The sequence below is a fragment of the Bombus vosnesenskii genome, unplaced genomic scaffold (genome assembly GCF_011952255.1).
Source record: "Bombus vosnesenskii isolate JDL3184/JDL3185 unplaced genomic scaffold, Bvos_JDL3184-5_v1.1 scf7180000013273, whole genome shotgun sequence".
Lineage (NCBI taxonomy): Eukaryota > Metazoa > Arthropoda > Insecta > Hymenoptera > Apidae > Bombus > Bombus vosnesenskii.
In genome coordinates, this window is record NW_022882931.1 from 1,493,378 (window position 1) to 1,515,079 (window position 21,702).

Sequence of the window (21,702 nt, forward strand, 5' to 3'; positions counted from 1 at the left end):
GAGCTCCGGGTTCCTGACCAGTCGTCCGCCTGAGAAAAGAGGAAGGGAGAAGAACCGGCCTATTATGCGGGTGCACTTGTCGTGCATTCGGCGAACCGCTTTGCATCGTTGCCCCTGCCCACAGAAATTGCTTCACCCCGTTACTCCCCATTGTATTATATGGCTGTTTCGCGTAACCTTGTAATACTCTTGTACTCTGTACTCGACGAAATATGTTCTGTACAGCATTGTGGTTTTAATCTGTTTGTGCATCTACGAAAAATATTTCAAGATCATTAACCGAGACAGCGTTCCAATCAGACCCGAGACGCAAAGTTGCTTGGTAAGAAAATTAATTTCATTCTTAATATCGGACATAAAAAACTGCTAAGGATATCTTTGTTCTTTTCTCTCTCTCTCTCTCTCTCTCTCTCTCTCTCACACACACACACACACAACATGAAATCTCCTCGAGAGGAGAAAAAGTTTAATCGGTACCTTGTTCTTGGCCAGTCATCCTTCTTAAAAAGGAAAAAAGGAGAAGTTCAAACCCATTAAACGGATGCACAGTTGTCTTTTGAGATTATATATAACGCTGCCATGGCATGCGCGTACCTTGATGATCCAGGACCATTCAGCGTGGTCAAAATATCCACGCAGCTGCAATAAAACCTATCGTAGACCTCCTGGAGAGAGACACGGGGCCGTCTTTCGTTGCAAGTCAATGAAGAGTCAACTAAATTTGGTGCGGTACCCGGCCCCGTTTAATGGGTACCATTAGTTACAGCTTTTATCGGTTGTCCACTGTCCTGATCCCGCCAGTATTCTCATAGTTAAAATCTCCGTGAAAGAAACATCCATATACTTTAACTTAACGACCCAATTAGATGCTTTCTACTAATCGCTACTAATCTCAACGATTAGCATATCTGTCGTCTGTATTGAGGCATAGCTTCATGAAAATCTTTCATATTGTTTTATTTCAAATACCAATTCGAAAATTCCTATCAAACATACAGCGACTAACCACAGTATTCGAACACCTATAAAAACCATTTGTGTGTGTTATACGAAACATTTTAAAACTTCACTAAGATACCCAACTTCACTAAGACCCAACCATGGTGATCAATTTATCCTGAACATTAATTTTTTAGCGTTTTATAGTAATAATTTACAGTAAAGGCCTTATAGCTCTTATATCTATATGCAATTTCAGATTGATTTCAAATTTTTCCAAAATAAGCATGACAGTCGTGTCTCGTTAAATGTTTTATATAACGCACGAAAAAAGAATATGTATAATATGTTTTATGTATAATATGTAAAAAGAATATGTTTGATAAATCTTCATTGGACTTAGCCATCGTTATGGTACAACCAAGGTATGGTTTATTAACACGAGTATGGATACTACAGACTTGACAGTCAACCGCGGCGATTAGACACTCGCGACACTAGTGATAATGGTCTTAGGTTCGATAACGAATCCGCGGTCAATGGGATGATAGATGTACATGCTCACAAAATCTAAGTCGGACTCTATGTTAAAACGTGGAATATCCACCGAGCGTACAGACACTAAGTCACTCGCTAATACGACCTCACGAGAGAATGACACGAGATCATCGGATTCGTCGAGGATAGCCTTCGTTCAGAAATTTGGGACAAAGACTGCTTGTCCGTTTAAAGAAACTTAATTAACAAAATCCTAAGGTTTATAGCGGGTCCTCAAGCTAGCTGAACTTGTGCTGCGTAGGTGCATCGACATCTTGTAATCATTTTGCCCGAAGGAACCGTTGAAATGTTTACTGTCGAGTACCTCTGCGGGTATTTCTTTTAATGAGGGCCATATTACCACTCCACACCTTTGTTAGACGAAGCGCCCGCCCTGTTGGCCGCGGCTACGTTCGGCGATTGATTGTCGCCTTGAGCCCAAGCTTATTGTCACAAATCGCAAATAAGTACAATTGGGTAGAATGACGGCAAATTGTTTAATTACAGCTGTAGACTTTAATTACAATTTTATGGATTTTCCCGAAGTTCCAGAGGGAAGGCTCCGGTGTCCTTTCATCTCCGACATATATATATTTTCTATGACAAATGTTCAAATACTCTCGCGTGCCGCTATAAATCCCAATAATTGAGAAACCATCGTGGAAGAGTTTCAGCTGTTACTGCAAAGGTATCCACCGATGGGAGATATCGAAGGAAGCCAATAAAAGGTGTACCAAATTTGTTCAGTATCCGATCCCATTCATCGCGGATCGCTTCTTAACCTTCTTCCTGTGGATCGATCCGACGACCTGCGTATTCGAATACCACGAAGACAGCGTGCCAGCTCGACGAAAGTTCTCACGAATCTTTCGGGGAACTCTCCGAGGACCGGTCCCTCTGTTCTCGTCCTCCTTCTTTCCTTTACTTTCTCCATCCTCCTCCTTTCCTTCCTCTTCTTCTTCTCTTCGGTGACCACTCCTTTCGGCGTCGATGAGGAACCTTTCGTTCTCGAGGACCTTTTTGTTTTCGCATAACTCCGTAGGTTCATAGCCCACTCGCGGTCAGGGCACGAACAGGTGTCCCGCGGTGGATCGCAGGACGTGACTCGTTTCACCAACCTTTCTTCTTTCTTTCCTTTTGTTTCTTGTCGTTTTAAAAACCGTTTATAATTCCCACCGCTACCTTAATACTCCCGCCGCTCGTTCCAGCCATTTCTGGCTTGGATCGCGTGTCCTCCAATCTGTCGATCCTTGCAGCGAATTATCGTCGAGACGTGGATGGAAGCGAGTTAGGTAATAACTGTTACACGTGTTACGGCACATAGTAGAAGGGAAAAGATATTCTTACGCGAGGAAGAAACGCTGATTTTTTATCCTTTCGACCCGACATCGTTTAACCCTTCGATGATGTAACAAAACGACGAAGAATTCAGGATGATTGGACTTAGAAAATCGGCGCATTAACGATACTGCAAATTTATGCATAAACGTCTTGAAACTCCAAAAGTGTCTTTCTTTGTTAATTTGGCAGTGAAATTGTGATACAAAAATTCGAGAAACCCAGTATAGTTAAGCATTGTGAACATTTACTATAGAATTACTTCTGGCTGACTTTTGTGCAACTATTTCGTACTCGAATTTTACGTTAACTACATGCTATACCGATGTTAAGTCAAAGAGTTTGTCGCTACGGGACTATCGAACATTTGTAGGAATTTTCTATGTCGCTTTGGATAGATTTAAATAGGTTCGGTGACCGCAGAGATCGTTTCGAATTCCGTAGCATCTTGCCATGTTAGCAGTGAAAGATCGTTCGTTCGACAGGCCCGGTAGACCTGCTGCCGATGAGGCACGCACAAAAGACGATGTGTACCATTGCCAAGATTGAGAAACGATGAAACGACCCCTTTTCTCGCGAGCCATTCGTCTTCCATGCACGCGAACCCATACACGGTCACCGGGAGTTGTAATCTTGGCTGTATCGTAATCCCTGATTGTTATCTCGATATGTCTGTTCTTTTTTCTTCCCCGTAGCGACAATGATCCCGTAGCGTAATGATAACTTTCTTCCGCCATGGCAGAAACAACACGAATTCGTAACCATGGGTGTGCTCCTGTGAAATTCAACGCTGCTATGGTGACATTTGGCCACCAACGCGCTTCATGTCCCAGTAGAATACTAATTGCGGCAATTTAGAACGATGGACGTTACTAATTAGAAATTAAGATAACCGAGTCACTCTGTGTTTAACAATTACCTCATAACGCGGTTACCGGAATGAACAATTGAGAACAGCGATAAACTTTCTCTCGTCACGCTTTCGTTAGAGTAACACGCGATCAGGTGAGAAGGAAACAAAAATCGAAATACGAATCTTACCGTGTCCCTCTTGCTAAAAATATCCTGTCTAGCATTTTTTAAATTATAATTAAATCGAACGGAAAAAAAGGACAATGATCGCACAAAGAAAACGATAAAACTTCCTCGATAAATCTTGTAGTAGCAGATAGAATATTTTAGCTAAGCAGAATGAGAGAATTTTGTGAAATTAGTCACGCGTGTGTCCTTTCCCTCGTCGACTGAACAGAGATCGCGAATTACCTGTATTCGATAGTATACCACCAACGAAGCAAAATAAATCTCGGCATGATTAAACCGAAACGAATAGAGCTGATAATTAATCGGCGTTACCCGACAACGGCCACTAATTATCATTACATAACAAGTCAACGTTGTTCCTATTAATTAGAAAATCCAATATTCGTAGTCATCGACGATTCGGTTCACCTTGTAATTGGCCAAGTAATGCCATTAGCGCAGCCGCGGCTCGTCTCCTCTTAAACGTCCTCTGCAACAAAATAAAATCTACTAGATTTAAATAAATGTGCGCGCATACGAGGGACGTTGTTACGCAATGTACGTGCATTACGGATACACTTGAAGGAACCGAGAGAAACTCATTAGTTTCATCATTCCCGGCGGTGGTGTACATTCAGCCACGACGCAACCCGTGCATGTATGTACATGGGTCGTCGCTCTTCTAATTGCATATACAACGGGGCTCGTTCAAATCAAGTTTCCGTCGAGCACGGCTTTCTATCCTCGGGCATGTTGCACGAGTCGTTTGGATAAACCCTTCGTAGAGCGCTTTTAGCGACTCGTTATCGACGCGAGTATCGATTATCTTTTTGCTCGTTGAATTCCACGTCGATCGAGCCGGGCTTTGCCCAGCGAGCTTCTTATTGCCGAGTGAAATTCTAACGAAGCCTAATGAGAAAATAGTTTTAAAGAACATTGCGTTTACGTACGTTGAAATTTATGAACATATTTTGTGTATATTATACAAGACGTTTTGAGAATTCATTAGCGTCGCAACGAGACCCGACGATCATACACGAGTTTTGTCCATTACATCGATAAGCCATAATTCACTGCGACCGTATTTAACGCTTTTCGTACGTTTAAAGTGGCCATTTATGCCGTTAGCCAAATTTTACTCGATACAGATTTACAGTAAAGATCTTATAACTTCTATACGTATAGATTTTCAGATTGGTTTGAAACTCTTGCCGGTATAATCGTAACAGTTCCGTTACGGTGCTAATGAAATTTCAAAATGTTTCATCCAACGCATACAATATGAAATCGGAAATATATATTTCGCGAGTTAATTGGCGAAAAGTATTCGATTAATTAGCTAACTTTTACACGAACGAGCAACAGAGTGAGATGTGATGTATTTGGAATTCGTCTACATAAATGAATATTTAATCCCAGATAAAGAGCAAATGAAATGAACCCTCGAGCCTGTTGTTGTAGTTTTAACAAATAAACAAGCTTATCTGAGAGTTACAAGTAACCAGCACGTGTATCTCGTTAGATATATCCGATGTCCCGGCCGACTACACATATCTAACGTCAGTATGTTAAAGGTTAAGTATCATCGAAAGCGTACTCCCGTAGTGTGCGTCGCTAGAAGCTTTTATCGAAAGATACGGATACGAAGAATTCGCCAATCATGCCCGAAGAAATCGGACAGTTTTACGAGCGCAAAACACACAGAGGAGAACGTTCGTCAAGCATTTCAGACCTGTCTACCTTTTTGCCCGCGGCATCGCAACGTATATTTTTTCTCCCCTTTCCTCCCGTGATCTTTATTCAATTCGCAACACACACGCGCGCATTTACATAAATTACGGATTATAACGTCATTAAATCGAGGCAATCTGTCGAATGTGGAACGAATTTTGCAATGCTTCGCTTTTGACCACGTGTTTCACATTTTTAATCGTTAGTTCCAACCGATTTGAGCAAATGTTTCGCGCACTTGATAAAAAATGCCTGAACACTCGCACTGTGCGTATCGAGAAATTGTTATGAAAATAATGCAGTAAAAGAAATCGAAGGAGAACATCGATTCACGTGCTTCTCGAACCTGTAATCGTTTAGCAACCGAAGAAAAAATGTAAAAAAAAGAAATACGAGCAACATGGGCAGAGAATGAGGGGGACAGGGGGTAGAGCCCGTCGGGAAATAATTAATATGCCATGGACGCATAACGAACGACCCCGCGAAGCAGTCTGTTTGTTTTCGGACGGGTCTTCTTCGGCTCCAGGCATGTCGGCCGTATCTCTCTTTTGCCCGGGCCTTCTCGACCTCCCGCTGCTTCCCTCTTTCCCTTTTTATTTTAAACGCACACGAAGCCCTTCTCCCCAGCTTCTTCTGTCTCTCATCCCTTCTCCCCTTACTCCACAGAGTAGATACAGTTCTCTCTAGTTTCCTCCTAACCACGTTCCGCGGCTCCGATGAAAAAAGAAAGGCGTGTATACCTTTCTGGAGAAACTTCAAACTACCTCACTGAACCGTAACGTAAGATAAAATATAGACGTCGTATCGGAGGTTACATCATCGGAGGATACTTTTTGAGAAAAAGTACTTACGTTATAATTGACGTTATAAACAGAACGGAATCTTCGTAAAAGTTTCGAACGGCCGAGTCGTTCGTATGAAGAACCCTTCGATGAACGAGGACTCTTTGCGTTTGATCGAAACTAGTCGCAACAAGTTTACGTAATCTGGAGAATTACGAAGAGAAGTTTTCCTGAAACCCTCTTACGGCTCTTACGAGTCTCCGGTGGCTTTGTCGCTCTGAAGGCTCGTGAGAGCCGCCGACCAACCGAGCGAGCAGCGGCACAACAACGCAACGGTGCACACAACGAGAGGCCGCATGCCTCTCTCCATATATTCTCTCCACTTTAATCTTTCTTTTGTGACTCGGCTGTTTTAACGTTTTTTATTCGCCGATCAGGCGGGCCTCGTGGACGCGACAGAGATGAAGATGCGCGATGAGAGAGGAGAAAACGAGAAAGACGAGGAACGAAAAAGAAAGACGAACGGAGAGAAAGAGAGACGGCAGACAGAGGCAGGGCATCGTTGCAAGCTTATTAGCAAGAAGTCGGAGAAAGAGGGGAACGTAAGAAGTTTCGTCGAGGGAGAAAGGATCGTTTAACGGGGAATGACGCAGGGAGGATTCGAGGGGTAGACGAAGTAATATCGCGAATAAAGATGGTCTCGCATTACCATAATAAACAAGTTTGCTGCGGCTAATCGTTACAAAACCAAAGTTCTTTGTTCCACCGACAAAAGGGTCTGACTGACACGCTTCGTGATATCGAAGTTTCGCATCGATCGATCTGTTGCGTCGCTTTGTTTCTCGATGACAGAAGACAAAAAGAAGGTTGCCGCGATATCGCCTTGAGAGTTTCATGAGAATAGTCGAGAGGCAACGTTCAATCATGCTAATGAATTATTTCGTTAAACCGTAGCTGGTTGCAGTGAAATCCACATGGCAGCTTGTGCAGCAAAATAAATTATTCCGTTGGCCGAAGGAAACGTGAAGGGAGAGGCTGAGAGAAGAGTAAACGGGCGAGAGTAAAGTCACGGATAAAGATGGCTTCGCATTATCATAATAAACAGGCGGTACGATGGTTAGTCACTGCGAACTGCTCCGTGTCTCTTTGTTTATTTCATACGGCCCTCATTAACACACCGCGGAGAGAACTCTACTCTCTCTCGGTGTAATGTATATTTACGCTATGTCAAGCACGGTCCCAGTGTTGTATCGAGCCTGTTTCTCGCCGTGGATTTCTTCCAGACCCCCCGGTTGTAGTCTGTTCGAGCAAAACATCTCAAACATTACTCTCTATCAAAATTTGTTGTCCTTCTACCATTTATTTTAAGAAATTTGTTTGGCAAATACGTTAGCGAGATATACGCTGTACTCGTAGATATACATCTTATGCCGATTCGCATTTTGTCGAATTATGTATGTACTAAGATATTTATACGAGCCTATATAAAATTATAAGTCTCATCGACGAACGAAGGAGGGCTTGGTAGCCGGCAGGTAAACGAAAGTAAGCTCTCTGTATAGCTGTTGCAACGACCAGGGTATAATCTTTTATGACTTTCAGTCGGGTACTCATTAAGGGAGACCGCCAAGTATATCAACGCAGTTATGCTTAAGATGCTTGAACGTGAAAACGCTTAACGATAGTGGAATTATATCGCTCGAATTGTCTTATCCACTATACTTATAAATAGAGCTTATAAATAAAGATGAAATGTAATCAATTAGTAGAACGTGCAGTATATCGCTTAACTAGTATATACATTCGTTGATAGAATCTTGTTATATCCGAGATGTTGGAGACAAGTACAAGGGAATCTAGCGTATGTAAAGACGAACCGTAATATTGCTTCATTAATCAGAATGAATCATCTATTATCAATCAAGGCTATTATTATCAAAAACAGCGTGAAAAACGAAAGACGTCTTGTTCGCTTTATCGCACTTTCGGTATTATTCCAGTTGAGAAGAATGTTCTCTGACCTCAAACTTCTCTCCCTCTGTCCGACAATTTCGAGCGTAGCGCTGGAGATAATTTGTATTGCTGATCTCGTAATAGTATTCCTGTTTCATTGCCGTGATTCTCTCAAATTATAAACTTGATGTCCTCGCATGCAATTCTTTTCACCGGTCCTTTTTAATCTTGTTAAATCTTTCGATTTGAATTCCTCTCGTAATAACAAAAATTAATTAATCTCAATATTTTTTCCATTCGCAGACTCGCCATACGTCCGAGAAGTGAGGTGTTATTGCAATCAACCGGAATGTGTGCCTCAAGGATACATGTGCCGTGGCAGGGGCTGCTTTTATCCATCATTATTAAGAGCAGAACATAGCGCCTACAGTGGCTGCCTCGATGAGAGCTTCAAAGAACAGCAATGTCCTACGGGATACCTCTGTTGCGAACAAGATCTCTGTAACCACGTGGATAGCCCAGCCATGAGAAACAGGCTCAACAAGACTCTTCAAGGTTGAATGAATATTCTCATTGCAAGATCATTAAAATTGCGTGGACTTAACTCGACGCGATGCCATCGGAAGTGGCGCTTTCGCATTTCTCTATAATGCTATTTTCGTACGCGTCTCGGCGTTTATTTTGTAACGAATTTTTTTCTAATACAAGTCACGCTCCGTTCGTTTTGTATAGATAGTGCGAGATAACACAATATCATTTCCTTCTAACTCGATTATTCAAATTTATTTCTCATACGTTGAAAAAATTCTTGAGTTCAATGATTTCCACTTGTTCGATAAATATGTGTTAAGATATATATATATATATATATATATGTAGAAAGAGAGAGAGGAAGAGAATTTTACGAAGCCTCGAACCGGTGATTTAAAACAATGGCGAAAGTCGAAGGTTGTGTGAATTTATGAATAATGAAACGTTTTGCATAATTTATTTCAAACAGCTAGGTATGTAACGAAAGACTTTTTATTGTTAACAGTACTGGTGAGTGACCAACGACCTTTCCTCAGTCCGGTGCAGCCGATCAATCACGGAGGTCAAGCGACAGATGGATGGTTCAAGACTGCCACAATCGCTGTACCGATTTGCGGTCTAATCGCTCTACTGATACTGGCCACTCTTGCCACTAGATTACTTCAGCCTGTGCCGACGCAAAGCAACAAACTCGGATCACATCAAATGCCCGATAATGGACCACCGTTATTAGGATCACCGAAAGTGCCTCTCGTTTAATAATCTCGCAATCCCAAAGACGTTCGATAAAGTGTTCTAGCGGATAGACATTAGTAAGACTAACTAGAAAGCTAGCGGGCTTGTATAGCTCCACTTGGCTGTGAATTTTGTGAAAAAAGCGACTGCTGTAAATTATAACATTGCGTGTTGTGCATCGATAGCTGCAATTCCTTTGAACGACGATCCTGTGAATGATCACAGGAAAGATTGAAGAGTGAGAAAAGGTCAATAAAACAGGGCCTTTGTACATGACGTTAATTAAAAGCAAAAAAAAAAGAAAGAAAAAAATGATACGCATGATAACGCCTTTATTGTAGCATTGTAAATAGATTATGTATTTTGTATCGTATATTAAATGATATTCGCTTATTTAGGCGGCGTACAAATTGTAATTGTAATCGCGTTTTACGATATCGTCGAACTTCAAATGTTAAAGACGGTTTTAGACAGAAGACCATAGTAATGTTACAATATAATCTCAAGGGATACACATATAATCCTGCAATAAGAATCATTTTTTCCATCGAGAAACGATATCGATGAAAAATGAACGAAGAACACTAAAAAGTCTGATACTTGTTTTTTTAATTGTATAAGATATCTTCTTCCGCAAATCAGTTATTCTAGTACATCACGTACTCCTGACATAGTAATCGTATTCCATATAAATATACTATATTGTGATAGTATGACATAACTTGTATGATAATTATATTATTAAATGTACCACGACTTTGTTTTACAACACGTGTTACTCATGAGGGACAAATCGATACGAAAATCGACTTAAAATACATTGAAATAATTTTTCAGTAATCGGTCTCTATTTATTTCCTCCTTTTTTTATAATTACATATACATACCATACCGATACCCGATATATAGGAAGGGTATGTCATTATTCCGTAAAATATGTAATCTATTTGATCAGCTCAGAAAATTTGTCTCGTTTCATTTCGAAATAGTAATCATAAAATGTTAGTATAATATAAATGTTTTGGCATCACAGTTTAAAATCGTACAATTTTCACATTCCTCGTCTCATTTCCTTTTACAATTTCCACAGGTTTTATACCTCGTTACGCATCCATGATCCATTTCACTCTTTTTCATGGGAAAAAGTGTAGTAGCTTATAAAAATACTGTTTAAGGTATGTATCTTTATTTGTATTTATGATTTGATCTTCCCAAAAATTGGGCTACCAGTCAAGTTCAATTGAAATTCGAGCAGGACATTGTGTTCCATCTATGTACATGTAACATAGAAATACTAGGTTTCGCTCGATACTATAATCAGTCGACCGTCACAACCCGCATGACGGGTTCCATTTATACCGGTTAACAAATTATAGTTCTAGGACAATATTTCACCGAACGATTTAACATAAGCTTCGTGAAGTTTGTTGATAAAATCGGGATCGCTTCTCAATAAATAGTTAAAGGCTCGAAGAAACTGATTTTTTGTCAATGGTTCTAACGGTCTGGTTAAAGGTTCAGGTGGACTAGGGGCAGCGAACATAACAGGAGGAATTAATGCCGGTGCTGATCCTCTTCCTGATAGAGTGGGAGGCGTAATAATATCTTCCGATGCCTGATAGAATTAAAATAAAAATTTCAAATTTCGCGTACTTATATAAATATACAACCTAACACGAGTCGATATATACATCCACTCACCGTTGTCGCAGATGCATGAGCAAACAAAGATGCGAGTGGATTTGAATTGCTAGGACCAATAATATCTGATGCTTGATGATTCGTTAAAGTAGAAGTTGATGCATTTGTGGGTGACTGTATCCTAAGAAATCCTGTTGTTCCATTTGTATCGGCAGTATTTTGATTCATAGGTGTTAAAATTTCTTGAGTTATAGACGCAGGCGTAGGTATCATTGAATCTTGTTGAGAAGCAGTTCTGTTTCGTTTTTTAGTTCTGTTCGAAGCTGTTGCATTACAAGCACTGTTAGCAGTCAATATAGTAGTTGGAGTAGTCTGTTGTTGAGTAGCTGGTTGAGGGGTTATAGATCTGTGTTGCTTTTCAATATGTTCAACTGTGTGAGCTGCTGGGTGTGACATTAACCGAGCAAGCAAAGGCTTACTTTCGTTTGCAACAGTACCCCCTGGAGTAGGCTGATCTCCAGCCTTAAAGTGACCAGTATTAACCTAGAAAGATTGTAAAATCTAACATATTTCCAACTCCTTACTTTAAAACACTATATACGATTGAACGTGTAATACTAACTTTTGCTTTTGCAAAAAAGTCCATTACACTCTGTGAAGTAACATCTGGTCCTAATGGCGCAGCTAATGGTCCAGATACATCATCAGTTGTAGGAGTACCTAATGGAGATTTAGTGCTATGCCTTTCTTTGATACCACCTCCACTACTATTATTATTTCTATTAGTATTAAAGTCTTCTTGAGCTTTACTAAGCATACTAAATATATCAACATTGCTCGCATTAGGGCCGGATTCTTTTTTTACGTTAACAGCAGGTTTATTGAAAGTCTTGCGGTTTTCCTCTGATTCTTTAATAAGTTTGTTCAACATTGCGCCAATGCGTACACATTCTTCTTTATCGTAAAACCAAATGCCATAAATATTACATCTGGAATTTCTATAGAGTAAAAAAGGTTCTTGGAGTTGTAAATCTAAACCTTGCGTAACTGGCTCTACTAGGTTATTTGTATTTAATCTGTAAGAATGTTATTAATACATAAAATAATAGGCTTATTTAAGACTCGCACAGATTTTTTTTGATATATAATTATCTTTCGTATAATGTCAAATAATAACCTATAACAAGATTGCTGAACACTATACGGTATATAGTATTATGATACTTCAAATACCTAGCAAGCTATATATAATATTGCAATTAAATCATATACATTAATTTGTTTTACTAATGCAAATCTAATAGAAACAATGTTTCTAATACAATACATGAAATAATGAGTTATAGAAAATATTAAAATATTCATTGTGCCTTTAATTATAAAACATGTTTCCTAGAACATTATTTTCACTGAATGTATTAATGAATAGTATAAATTATACATATGTTAATACTCGCACGCTTAATATTTGTAATATGTTTAAAAAATATAGACAAATACAATACAAAAATGTACATGTATATGTATGTATACATGTATATACATTATACGTTACCTATTCATGATAAGAACACTGTTATAGGGTTCGCCATTTCGCGAATATACGAATAGAGCACCTTCAATATTCGTTTTTTCCCACTCATTATTAACTGCGTTAAAGGTATAAAGTGCTACGTGTGTCGCAGTTTCCAGAATATCTTTTACATAGGGGTCTACCCGTTTCAGAGCGGCCACGTTCATTCGTAACCCTGTTAAATCCGTCATCGTGCTCCTTACAGCTTGATGGTACAGTTTATGAAATACAAGAATAATCGGTATTTTCCTAATTCAATTGAAATTTAGCTTAGTCGTGCAAGCCAATCACTAAGAGCACTGTATTTTGATCTAACGTAAGCAGCTGCCTGTATATTAAACGTCATACTAGATTTTAAGGTTGATACCGTTGCTACATCTGCGAGTTAGTAACATCACAGAAAGCCGACGCTTCCTTTCCGTTTGGTTCAACGTCTGTTTTTGATTGGTGTAAAACCGAGCAATCAGATTTATTGAAATGGACGCTGAATTGTGAGAGGAGGATCAAGCGACAGTTTACCCAATCGAATCGACAGAAATTTTGAAAATCTAAACCAATAATACGAGAATAACATAATTGTAATGCTGGTCATACATATTTGAACGTATATAATTGCAAATTACAAGCCCCAGAGAAAGTTATTTTTAAGTTTTCACTTTTACGGTAAGTTCTATTAATCCAAAAAGAGGTGTCCAGAAATAGTTAGTAATACTTTTTATAAATTCCTACTAAACAATAATTCGTGCTGTTTAATTAATATTATCCCAGATGATAGAATAAATTGGCGATTTCCTAGTGAATTTGAATAATATTAATTTGTTAACTTATTCAGGAAGAATATAGCAATGAAATGATCAAATATTGCGTCATCTTTGTAATGAATAGGGAAAAAAAACAGAATTGACCGCGTGGTATAGTTTTTGATAACAGCAAAAACTGAATGTCATGCTTTAATATCAATTTGATATAGCAGATATTCGTGCTTTCATTCCATAAAAGAAAGTGATAACACTTTGGTGATTCCTTATCTAATTGTTGTTTGCCGACAGAATCGAGTGTGTTGTTTTGTTTGTTGTATTCATTAATACATATGATGTACAGAACACTAAGTATTGGTTTTTTTATAAGATGTGATTTTAATTAATCACATGCAATACAAATCTTTGAAAACTTAAAAGAACAATGTTTTAAATCCGAAATTTGCATTTAAACTTTTGAATAATGAATGAACTTCTTGTTATTATATAATACCATCCTATTAGATATATATATATATATATGTGTGTGTGTGTGTGTGTGTGTGTGTGTATATATATATGTATATATATGTACAATGATTTATGATTAGTCTGATCATTATATTTCTCAATTTTCTCTTATGCAGTCGGCTCGCGGGAAATGTAAACGGTGTATGGTACACATAAAGTAGAATTTTGAGAATATCATGCGCGCTAGCTAAGCGCATGGAAAAATTGGGTCGATGTGCGAAAGATGGCGGCTACTGCGTGGTGTATGTGAAAAAGATTCGTACATAGATTTTGCCTGTAGTTTTTACCGAAACATGACAAGATATGGAAAAGCGTATTTGTATGTGCACGCCGCCACTATACGCGGAAGGTTCGTAATGTTGATGAATATTCAGATTCCATGTTTCCTATTCGCGTAAAAGACGTTTGTTTACGATAAAGTTTGTATAATACTATAACGTGAAGTGGAGTGTTGCAAGGGAAAAAGAGACCCTAACGTAGGCGAGACTGGAGATCAAGTGTTGCCGGACTTCGGCCCGGTAAGAAGATCAGTAGAGATGCTGAAGCAATTGCAGATGGGGATGAGAGCTTTCCTCTTGATGGCCTCCCGATTGTGGACATGCGTCTTCTTTCTCCTCAAGAAGCAGGTTAGAGCCGTAAGTAGGTGCTTCGCGCCTCTACTAGCATTTTTTCCTTTACAATTTTTATAACATAATATCCTCCTGGTATTGTGTCAATTTCTCCATTAAATACATTAATTCATGTTTCTCCATTTACAACAATCTTCCGTCGGTTCCAGTGAATATTTGTTATGATCATGTTGTCACAATATAGCGTGTTCATAATGCAGCGTTAATTACGTTAAAACATTCCGTGCAATGATTAAAAGCCTTTTTCTTTAACATTGTAATCCCTTTCTTTTGCTTTTGATGTTAAAACATATAGAATAATCATGATTATCATATTTTCTGAAGGGTCATATGAGGTTTGAAGTATCATATGCTTTTGCTATATCATTGTTAATCAGCGTTTTTAATTAGTAAACGATGTATATATTATGTTCTATATATTGTGTTTCTCACATATTAGATATATTTTAACAGCCAGGTAAATAATGACATTTGTTTACCATAAAACAATAAAGTATCTTAATTTGAGGAATCTTTTAATTACTTTCCCTTACCCCCTATTTTTACACATGTCATATTCCATTAATATAAATATGTTTTATGTAAGCACACTGCGTTCAGTCATTATTTCTATTGCTTATTTATGTTGATAATGGAGGCATTATTATGCATATGCTAAATATGAAATAAATAATTCATGTTTTATAATTGATGCATTTTTAGATATCACAAATGCAACCTGTTAAATATGAGATCTTCCCATTATCTCCATTGTCAAGGCACAGACTTAGTAAGTATTACTGATATTCTATGTTAGATGTGTTGCTATAAGCTATTAATGTATATATATAATTAAAATGTATTATAGGTATAGTTAAAAGGAAAGTACTAGTATTGGATTTGGATGAAACATTAATTCACTCCCATCATGATGGAGTAGCAAGGCCAACAGTTAGATTTGGTACACCACCAGATTTTATTCTTAAGGTGAAAATAGATAGACATCCAGTCAGATTTTTTGTCCACAAAAGACCACATGTAGATTTCTTTCTAGATATTGTTAGTCAATGGTAAGTTTCATTATCAGAAAATAACTTTCATTTATATTTCAATTGAGACTTTGTACCTATTATGCCTTTAGATAAGAAATCATATCAATTATGAACTGTTGATATTTTTAATATAACATATGCTATTAAATATATTGAAAAATAAATGTTCTTTCTTTTTCCTCTTTTTAAAGGTACGAACTAGTGGTTTTCACTGCTTCCATGGAAATCTATGGAGCAGCTGTTGCAGAAAAGTTAGATAACAACAGGGGTATTTTAAGAAGAAGATACTATAGACAACATTGTACACCAGAAATGGGTTCCTATACTAAAGATCTATCTGCAATTTGTTCAGATCTAGCGTCAGTCTTTATACTTGATAACAGTCCTGGAGCCTACAGGGCTTATCCTCGTAAGTATTCATAATATTTATTTTTCTTAATGCAATAATATTAATTTTTCATGACTCTTATAATGTAGTTGTCTGATTTAACACGATTTCCTAATTTTTTAATTTTTTTCGTATGTATTAAAAATAATCATGTATTCTAAATCTGTTTAATTTTATGCATGATACAACAATAATTGTGAACAAATTATTACAAATACAAAAACGATTAATAAAAGATGAAATGAATATATACATGAATTTAGTATACATATTTACATATAGGATTGTTTTTATAATTTTAATACTATTGTCGTATCATGTACTATATATCACAACCTGTAGTCAGAACTTGCTTACATGTGCACAACTATGTGTAGTGGAATAATTCTATCTCGATCTACATTAAAAATATTGATTAAATATTTCCTAATCTCATTACTCAACAACTTTTAATCAAATTCATTCAGAAATTGCACTCATAAATAACATTCTACAAATACATTCTGATGTCCATATGCTTTAATGATTAAAGACGTTTTGTGTACCGATTGTAGTTGTTAGGGATACAGATAAATACAGAATTATATATTATTTTATGAGTTTATATTGTCTATGCAGCCATTGATATCAAATTATTCCATCATTGCAATTTTATTTTGTAAACTAAAACATCGAAACTAAGATTTAAAACATTATTTAAACTACGTAGTTTATTTTATGAAACTTTTTCTACTAGAACGAATTTATTAATTTTTTAATTTAAACCAATTTCGGTGTATCTATTACTGTTATTATCGTTGCTATGATCGTTGCTGTAATTATTTTAAATAAACGGTGCTGCGCGCATTAATAACAGAGAAAACATTGACATATTTTATAATTTTTCTTTCATGTCGTTTAGTTCCTACACTTACATTTTATATAGTTTGACTGGGTAAACAAATAATGAAATCGAACACAGAGATAAATTTTATTGAAAAACGTATCTATTTGCAGCTATCAGCGTTGATGTTCTGTAAGCAAGCACTGAATACAGGCCTATGGATAGATGTAAAATATGCTCAATTGCCAATGCTCCTCCACTTGAATAAGCACTGGACACTACGCCGAATTGGCAATGAACTAATTTCGACTGTTTTAATCGTTTTTTTTAATAATTCCTGTGTATCAGGTACTAGATTAAAGATTAGATTTTATTTTTATTCAATGCTTTTTATCTCCAGCATCCAAGAAAATCATAATCCATTCTTTAGAAATTGAGTAGTATATTTTTACATAAAGAAAGTGTTGTATAATCGGATTTTCTTGGATGTTATATTGGACAACTATAATTTTTTAATTGATATTTCGTTTTTAGATATTTTAGACTTAAAAATGTTATTCACGTGTTAAGCATTTTTAGAAAGCAATTGTTTATTCCCTTTTTTCTGTTTATGGCAGATAATGCAATACCAATAAAGTCATGGTTTAGCGACGCGGGAGATACTGCTCTGTTAAGTTTACTTCCAGTTCTGGATGCACTTCGTTTTACACAGGACGTGCGGTCTGTTCTTTCAAGGAATTTACATTTACATCATACTTGGTAGCACAGTTTGGATTAATTAATAAATTAGATTTATTAGAGACCGAACTACAAAACGTTTAGCGTGTTTAATCTAGGATTATTGTTACTGGTACTGTGTTAATAGACATTAGGATGCTGACTAAACGATGCGACAATGATCCCTGACACACACCCTGTCCTCATTTTCTACGCTCGTTAGAAAACAAAACTGTAGCGAGTAAGTCTGAAAGGGAGTGGGACCTTTAACCAAACTATTTACATTAGCACAAAATATCCTGGTATTTTCGTTATGTTCATGTGTGCGCAATACTATATATGTACGTACGCGAATGGTACACACATACGCAAAAACAATTACACATATACACACATGCATACACGACAAACATACAGAGCTTTTTAAGAAAAAAATGTATTTGCCAAAGATCAAGATTTTCAGTTAACATAGATTTATATATTTTACTTGAAATAATTTTGTTCTAAGTGGAGATATGCAAAACATTTTAAGTATTTTGCCACACATGATAAAAAAGTGTTATATTTTTTAAACAAATTATTTCTGTTATATATAATATTATTAAACTTAAAGTGTAGTATTAAAAAAAGGATAATCTACTACTAAGTCACACTTTAAATGGACTTCGCTGTAACTCACTGTATCAGTGAGGCAGCTATCCTGGATATACCTAATAATAAAAAGAAGTATTAAAGAACTATGAGGAAGCGATATTTGATTTCAATAAATTTAAAAAAAAATTAAAATTCTTTAAAACGCAATGTACGATGTTAAAGAGATAAAAAAATAGACGAATAAAGTAACAGTGAACGGATGTAATCGTACATGTAGCTCTACAGTACATTTGTTCGCTTGTTTAAGCATTCAAAGTAATATTGAAGATTACATGGTTTGTACTATGGTGAGGAATGTGTTTGTTGCAGAATGATTGGTTTGAGTGAATGAAAAGTGTAATCAAGCCATTAAACATTTCACATAACATTTATATATATAGATACATAAATATATATATAAATGTTAGTTTCACTTAATCATAAAACTTCAATTTAAAAAAATATGCCCATGTGCACAAGATTGAAATAATAATTTGTTCTCAAATAAATTGCATATGATTGAGAACATTTGTTTATTTATTGACGTATATCAAATGAATTGCTCACAAGGATTTATATTATTAATAGTAATTTATTTCCCCAAAGTAATAAGAGTAGCCATGGGTAATAGGTATAAGATAAAGCAGGATTACACCACATTTAATAAAATAATGTCTTTCTGTACATAGTATACCTGTATGTACATGTATGTATGCTCACATACATGCAATTATATCTATATGTCAAGGAAATATTAATTTTTTAATTTCAGATATACACTGCAAAGCAACTTGTATAATATATTCCTTGGCTTAATATGGTTCTATGTATCGCGAATGTCTTTTTAAATTCAAATATGAATTAAAATGTACATATTTAGTTTGTAAAGCTAGTTTGTATTTTTGGTTTTTATACCTTTCCCATTATATCGTTAAATATTTCATATAGATGATTTGTTCTAAGTAATAAACAATGTTAAATAGTAATGTGATTGTGCATTAGGAATATTGTTAAGAAAATGTTTTATTTTTTATTTACTTTTTTATTTCAATATCATAAAATTATTAAACAATATTTGAGGCCTTTAACAACAGGGATGGAAGATTGATGCTAATAATCAAAGCCGAACAAATGTTAGTTCTATCAGAGATTCCCAAAAAGAAGAAAAATAAATAAAAATTAAGTAACAAGCGTCATTTACAAAAATTTAATATTATTTAAAATATGATGCATTATATATGTCCCTTTGTTTTACAAACAACTTTACATTTTTATAGGAACCAAAACGATTACTATGTGACTTTTGGACACAAAAGTCAACACAGAATTGGTCAAAATAAAAGTTGAATCGGTAATATAATAAGAGTAAAAGTTCGAATCTTAATATATATTACACGTGATTAAAATCATCTATTTCTTTTAATAGACATCACAGAATATTCTGTACATTGAAGACTGTTATGGTGGAAGTGAATGTTTATGAATTATCTTGAATTTACACCTTAGGCGGATCTTCGCGAATCATTTCCAGAGAACTATCTGAATTATTAGCGCTACTTCCACTTCCAGCATCATCTTCTCGTTCAGTTGATTTTTCCTGACTTGTACCTGCAGCATCTAATTGCCATGTTGGTATAGATATAGATGGTACTGATGCTGGCGCACTTGGAAATTGTTTTCTGTTTAAAATTCAAAATTTTAGTAAATACGAATAATTGTAAATTACTTGACTTTCTACGTACAAATTTTATACAATTTTGGTAATACTAATTACAAAATTATGCAAGAATATTAAACGTAGAATCTGTGTTTTTTACATATTTTTTGTAATCAATCACAATTTGATTGATATATTTTATAGTTTTTTTATTAAAAAAAATTTTTACTTTTGTATTTTTAAATGAATGTATTTGAGTGATTGGATCTGAAATATATGCATGTTTGTATGTGTGTGAATCAGCATAAAGAAGGAGAAAAAAAACTTTTGTATAAAAATTATATCTTAAGATTATTGTATAAATTTAAAAATAAAATAGTATATGATGTATAAACAGAATGATTATCTTGTATAGGAATAAATGTTATAAATTCTAATTGTTGATTACGTATTGTGTCGTAATATACTTCAATATGTAATCATGTTACAGCATAATTACATACATAAATGTATATTATACCTTGATAAAAGTAAAGATTTGAGACTAGCTAAATCTTGTTTCAATTCTTGTACCAATTGAGGTACCATTGGGTCCATAGATCGATTCTGTGTCAACTTTTGCACATCTCCCTCAACTTTAGAAATAGATTCTTTTACTTCTTTCATGGAATTTTGAATAGTCTTGTCTAACTCAGTAACTGAATCCTTTACGCTATCCTTCTTTCTCCGGCCAAATAGAAATGGTTCAATAAATTTCTACAATGAAGTACAATACGATTAACTTGTTACATGATTTGAAAGTAAGGCTTGCACTATGTACATACGATAATACCTTGTAAAACCAATAAATGCAATATATAGTAGCTCCAATTAAAGCCGTAGCATTGAAGAATTCTTTAATTCTTTGGAAAAGAGTTATTTGGTATGGGTATGTTTGAAAATATGGATACATTTGTCTCGGTGGAATAGGGACCACTGTATAATCATTTGAATTATGAACAACATTTTGATCAATCGTTATGTCAATAGAAGCTAATTTAAATGCTCTTTTAATTTCTTCCTCTGTTAAACCCTTTTTTTGAAGAAATTCTTCTTTACGTCCAATAGGGCTACTTTGTACTTTAGGATTTTGTAAAAATTCTACTGCTGTTTTTACCTTAAAGAAAAATTTTTATCAACCTTTTATATTAAAATATTTTTAACAAAAAATGTATACTTATTACATCATTTTATCCTTAATACTTATATAATCAATCAATGATTACTTTTACTTCGTATCGTTCTGCTGAAATTCCTTAATATATGATAAAATATTAAGATATTTAAATAAATATACATAAGTAAATATATATATATACATATATATAGCCTAAGAATAATAATAACTTACTAAATTTTCCCTCAAAGCAAGGTTATTATTATTTGCATCTTGGTTAGCCATAGCCATAATTAAAGGTATGATCACTTTAACGAAAGTATCATAACTATGTATTCATATTCAGTTTTTTCTTATGTAAATCATTTTGTAATACTAGGTACACATGTATCCGAAAATATTACAACGCGCAGGCGTTGGTATAAACACTTGATATAGTATCTTTTGGGTATAAGAAGATTTTCAAATATCTACTAAGAAAATTATTGAACTCTGTTTTTTATATTTAATTAAAATATATCGTATGTATAGATATCAAATAACAAAAGAAACATGAATTTGCTACATCATTAAAAACATAGAGTGTAATCTTATACATATATTTTGTTGAATTTTTGTAT

The 21,702-nt window shown here is 35.5% G+C and overlaps 4 protein-coding genes across 6 annotated transcripts in view; 2 read left to right on the forward strand and 2 right to left on the reverse strand.

Moving 5' to 3' along the window:
• Nucleotides 1-10,406, forward strand: part of LOC117231773 (BMP and activin membrane-bound inhibitor homolog) — a 26,887-nt gene extending 16,481 nt beyond the window's left edge. Inside the window, exons 2-3 of the mRNA XM_033490502.1 lie at nt 8,604-8,855; nt 9,337-10,406. Of these exons, the coding sequence (XP_033346393.1) occupies nt 8,604-8,855; nt 9,337-9,590 (506 nt within the window). The 3' untranslated portion in view covers nt 9,591-10,406. The remainder of the gene's footprint in view (nt 1-8,603; nt 8,856-9,336) is intronic.
• LOC117231769 (mRNA-decapping enzyme 1A) lies at nt 10,393-13,189 on the reverse strand. Its single transcript, XM_033490497.1, has 4 exons — nt 12,763-13,189; nt 11,830-12,283; nt 11,268-11,750; nt 10,393-11,181 (listed from the first exon to the last, which is right to left on the reverse strand). The coding sequence occupies exons 1-4, from the start codon at nt 12,969-12,971 to the stop codon at nt 10,945-10,947; spliced, it is 1,383 nt and encodes a 460-aa protein (XP_033346388.1). The 5' UTR covers nt 12,972-13,189; the 3' UTR covers nt 10,393-10,944.
• A 236-nt stretch (nt 13,190-13,425) lies between these two features.
• On the forward strand, nt 13,426-18,614 carry LOC117231771 (CTD nuclear envelope phosphatase 1 homolog). 3 transcript variants are annotated; one of them, XR_004493016.1, is made up of 7 exons: nt 13,426-13,443; nt 14,165-14,683; nt 15,380-15,446; nt 15,525-15,726; nt 15,900-16,117; nt 17,093-17,267; nt 17,537-17,667. XR_004493016.1 is itself a non-coding variant. In XM_033490499.1 (5 exons), exons 1-5 carry the CDS (start codon nt 14,585-14,587, stop codon nt 17,680-17,682), a joined length of 732 nt encoding a protein of 243 aa, XP_033346390.1. In that variant the 5' UTR covers nt 14,165-14,584; the 3' UTR covers nt 17,683-18,614. The 3 variants fall into 3 exon arrangements, 2 of the variants coding, with proteins under 2 accessions (XP_033346390.1, XP_033346391.1); XM_033490499.1 differs by lacking the exons at nt 13,426-13,443; nt 17,093-17,267 and having other exon boundaries at nt 17,537-18,614; XM_033490500.1 differs by lacking the exons at nt 13,426-13,443; nt 17,093-17,267 and having other exon boundaries at nt 14,165-14,674; nt 17,537-18,614.
• A 1,035-nt stretch (nt 18,615-19,649) lies between these two features.
• On the reverse strand, nt 19,650-21,640 carry LOC117231770 (peroxisomal membrane protein PEX14). Its single transcript, XM_033490498.1, has 4 exons — nt 21,317-21,640; nt 20,759-21,082; nt 20,447-20,682; nt 19,650-19,948 (listed from the first exon to the last, which is right to left on the reverse strand). Exons 1-4 carry the CDS (start codon nt 21,371-21,373, stop codon nt 19,765-19,767), a joined length of 801 nt encoding a protein of 266 aa, XP_033346389.1. The 5' UTR covers nt 21,374-21,640; the 3' UTR covers nt 19,650-19,764.
• Between the last annotated feature and the right edge of the window lie 62 nt (nt 21,641-21,702).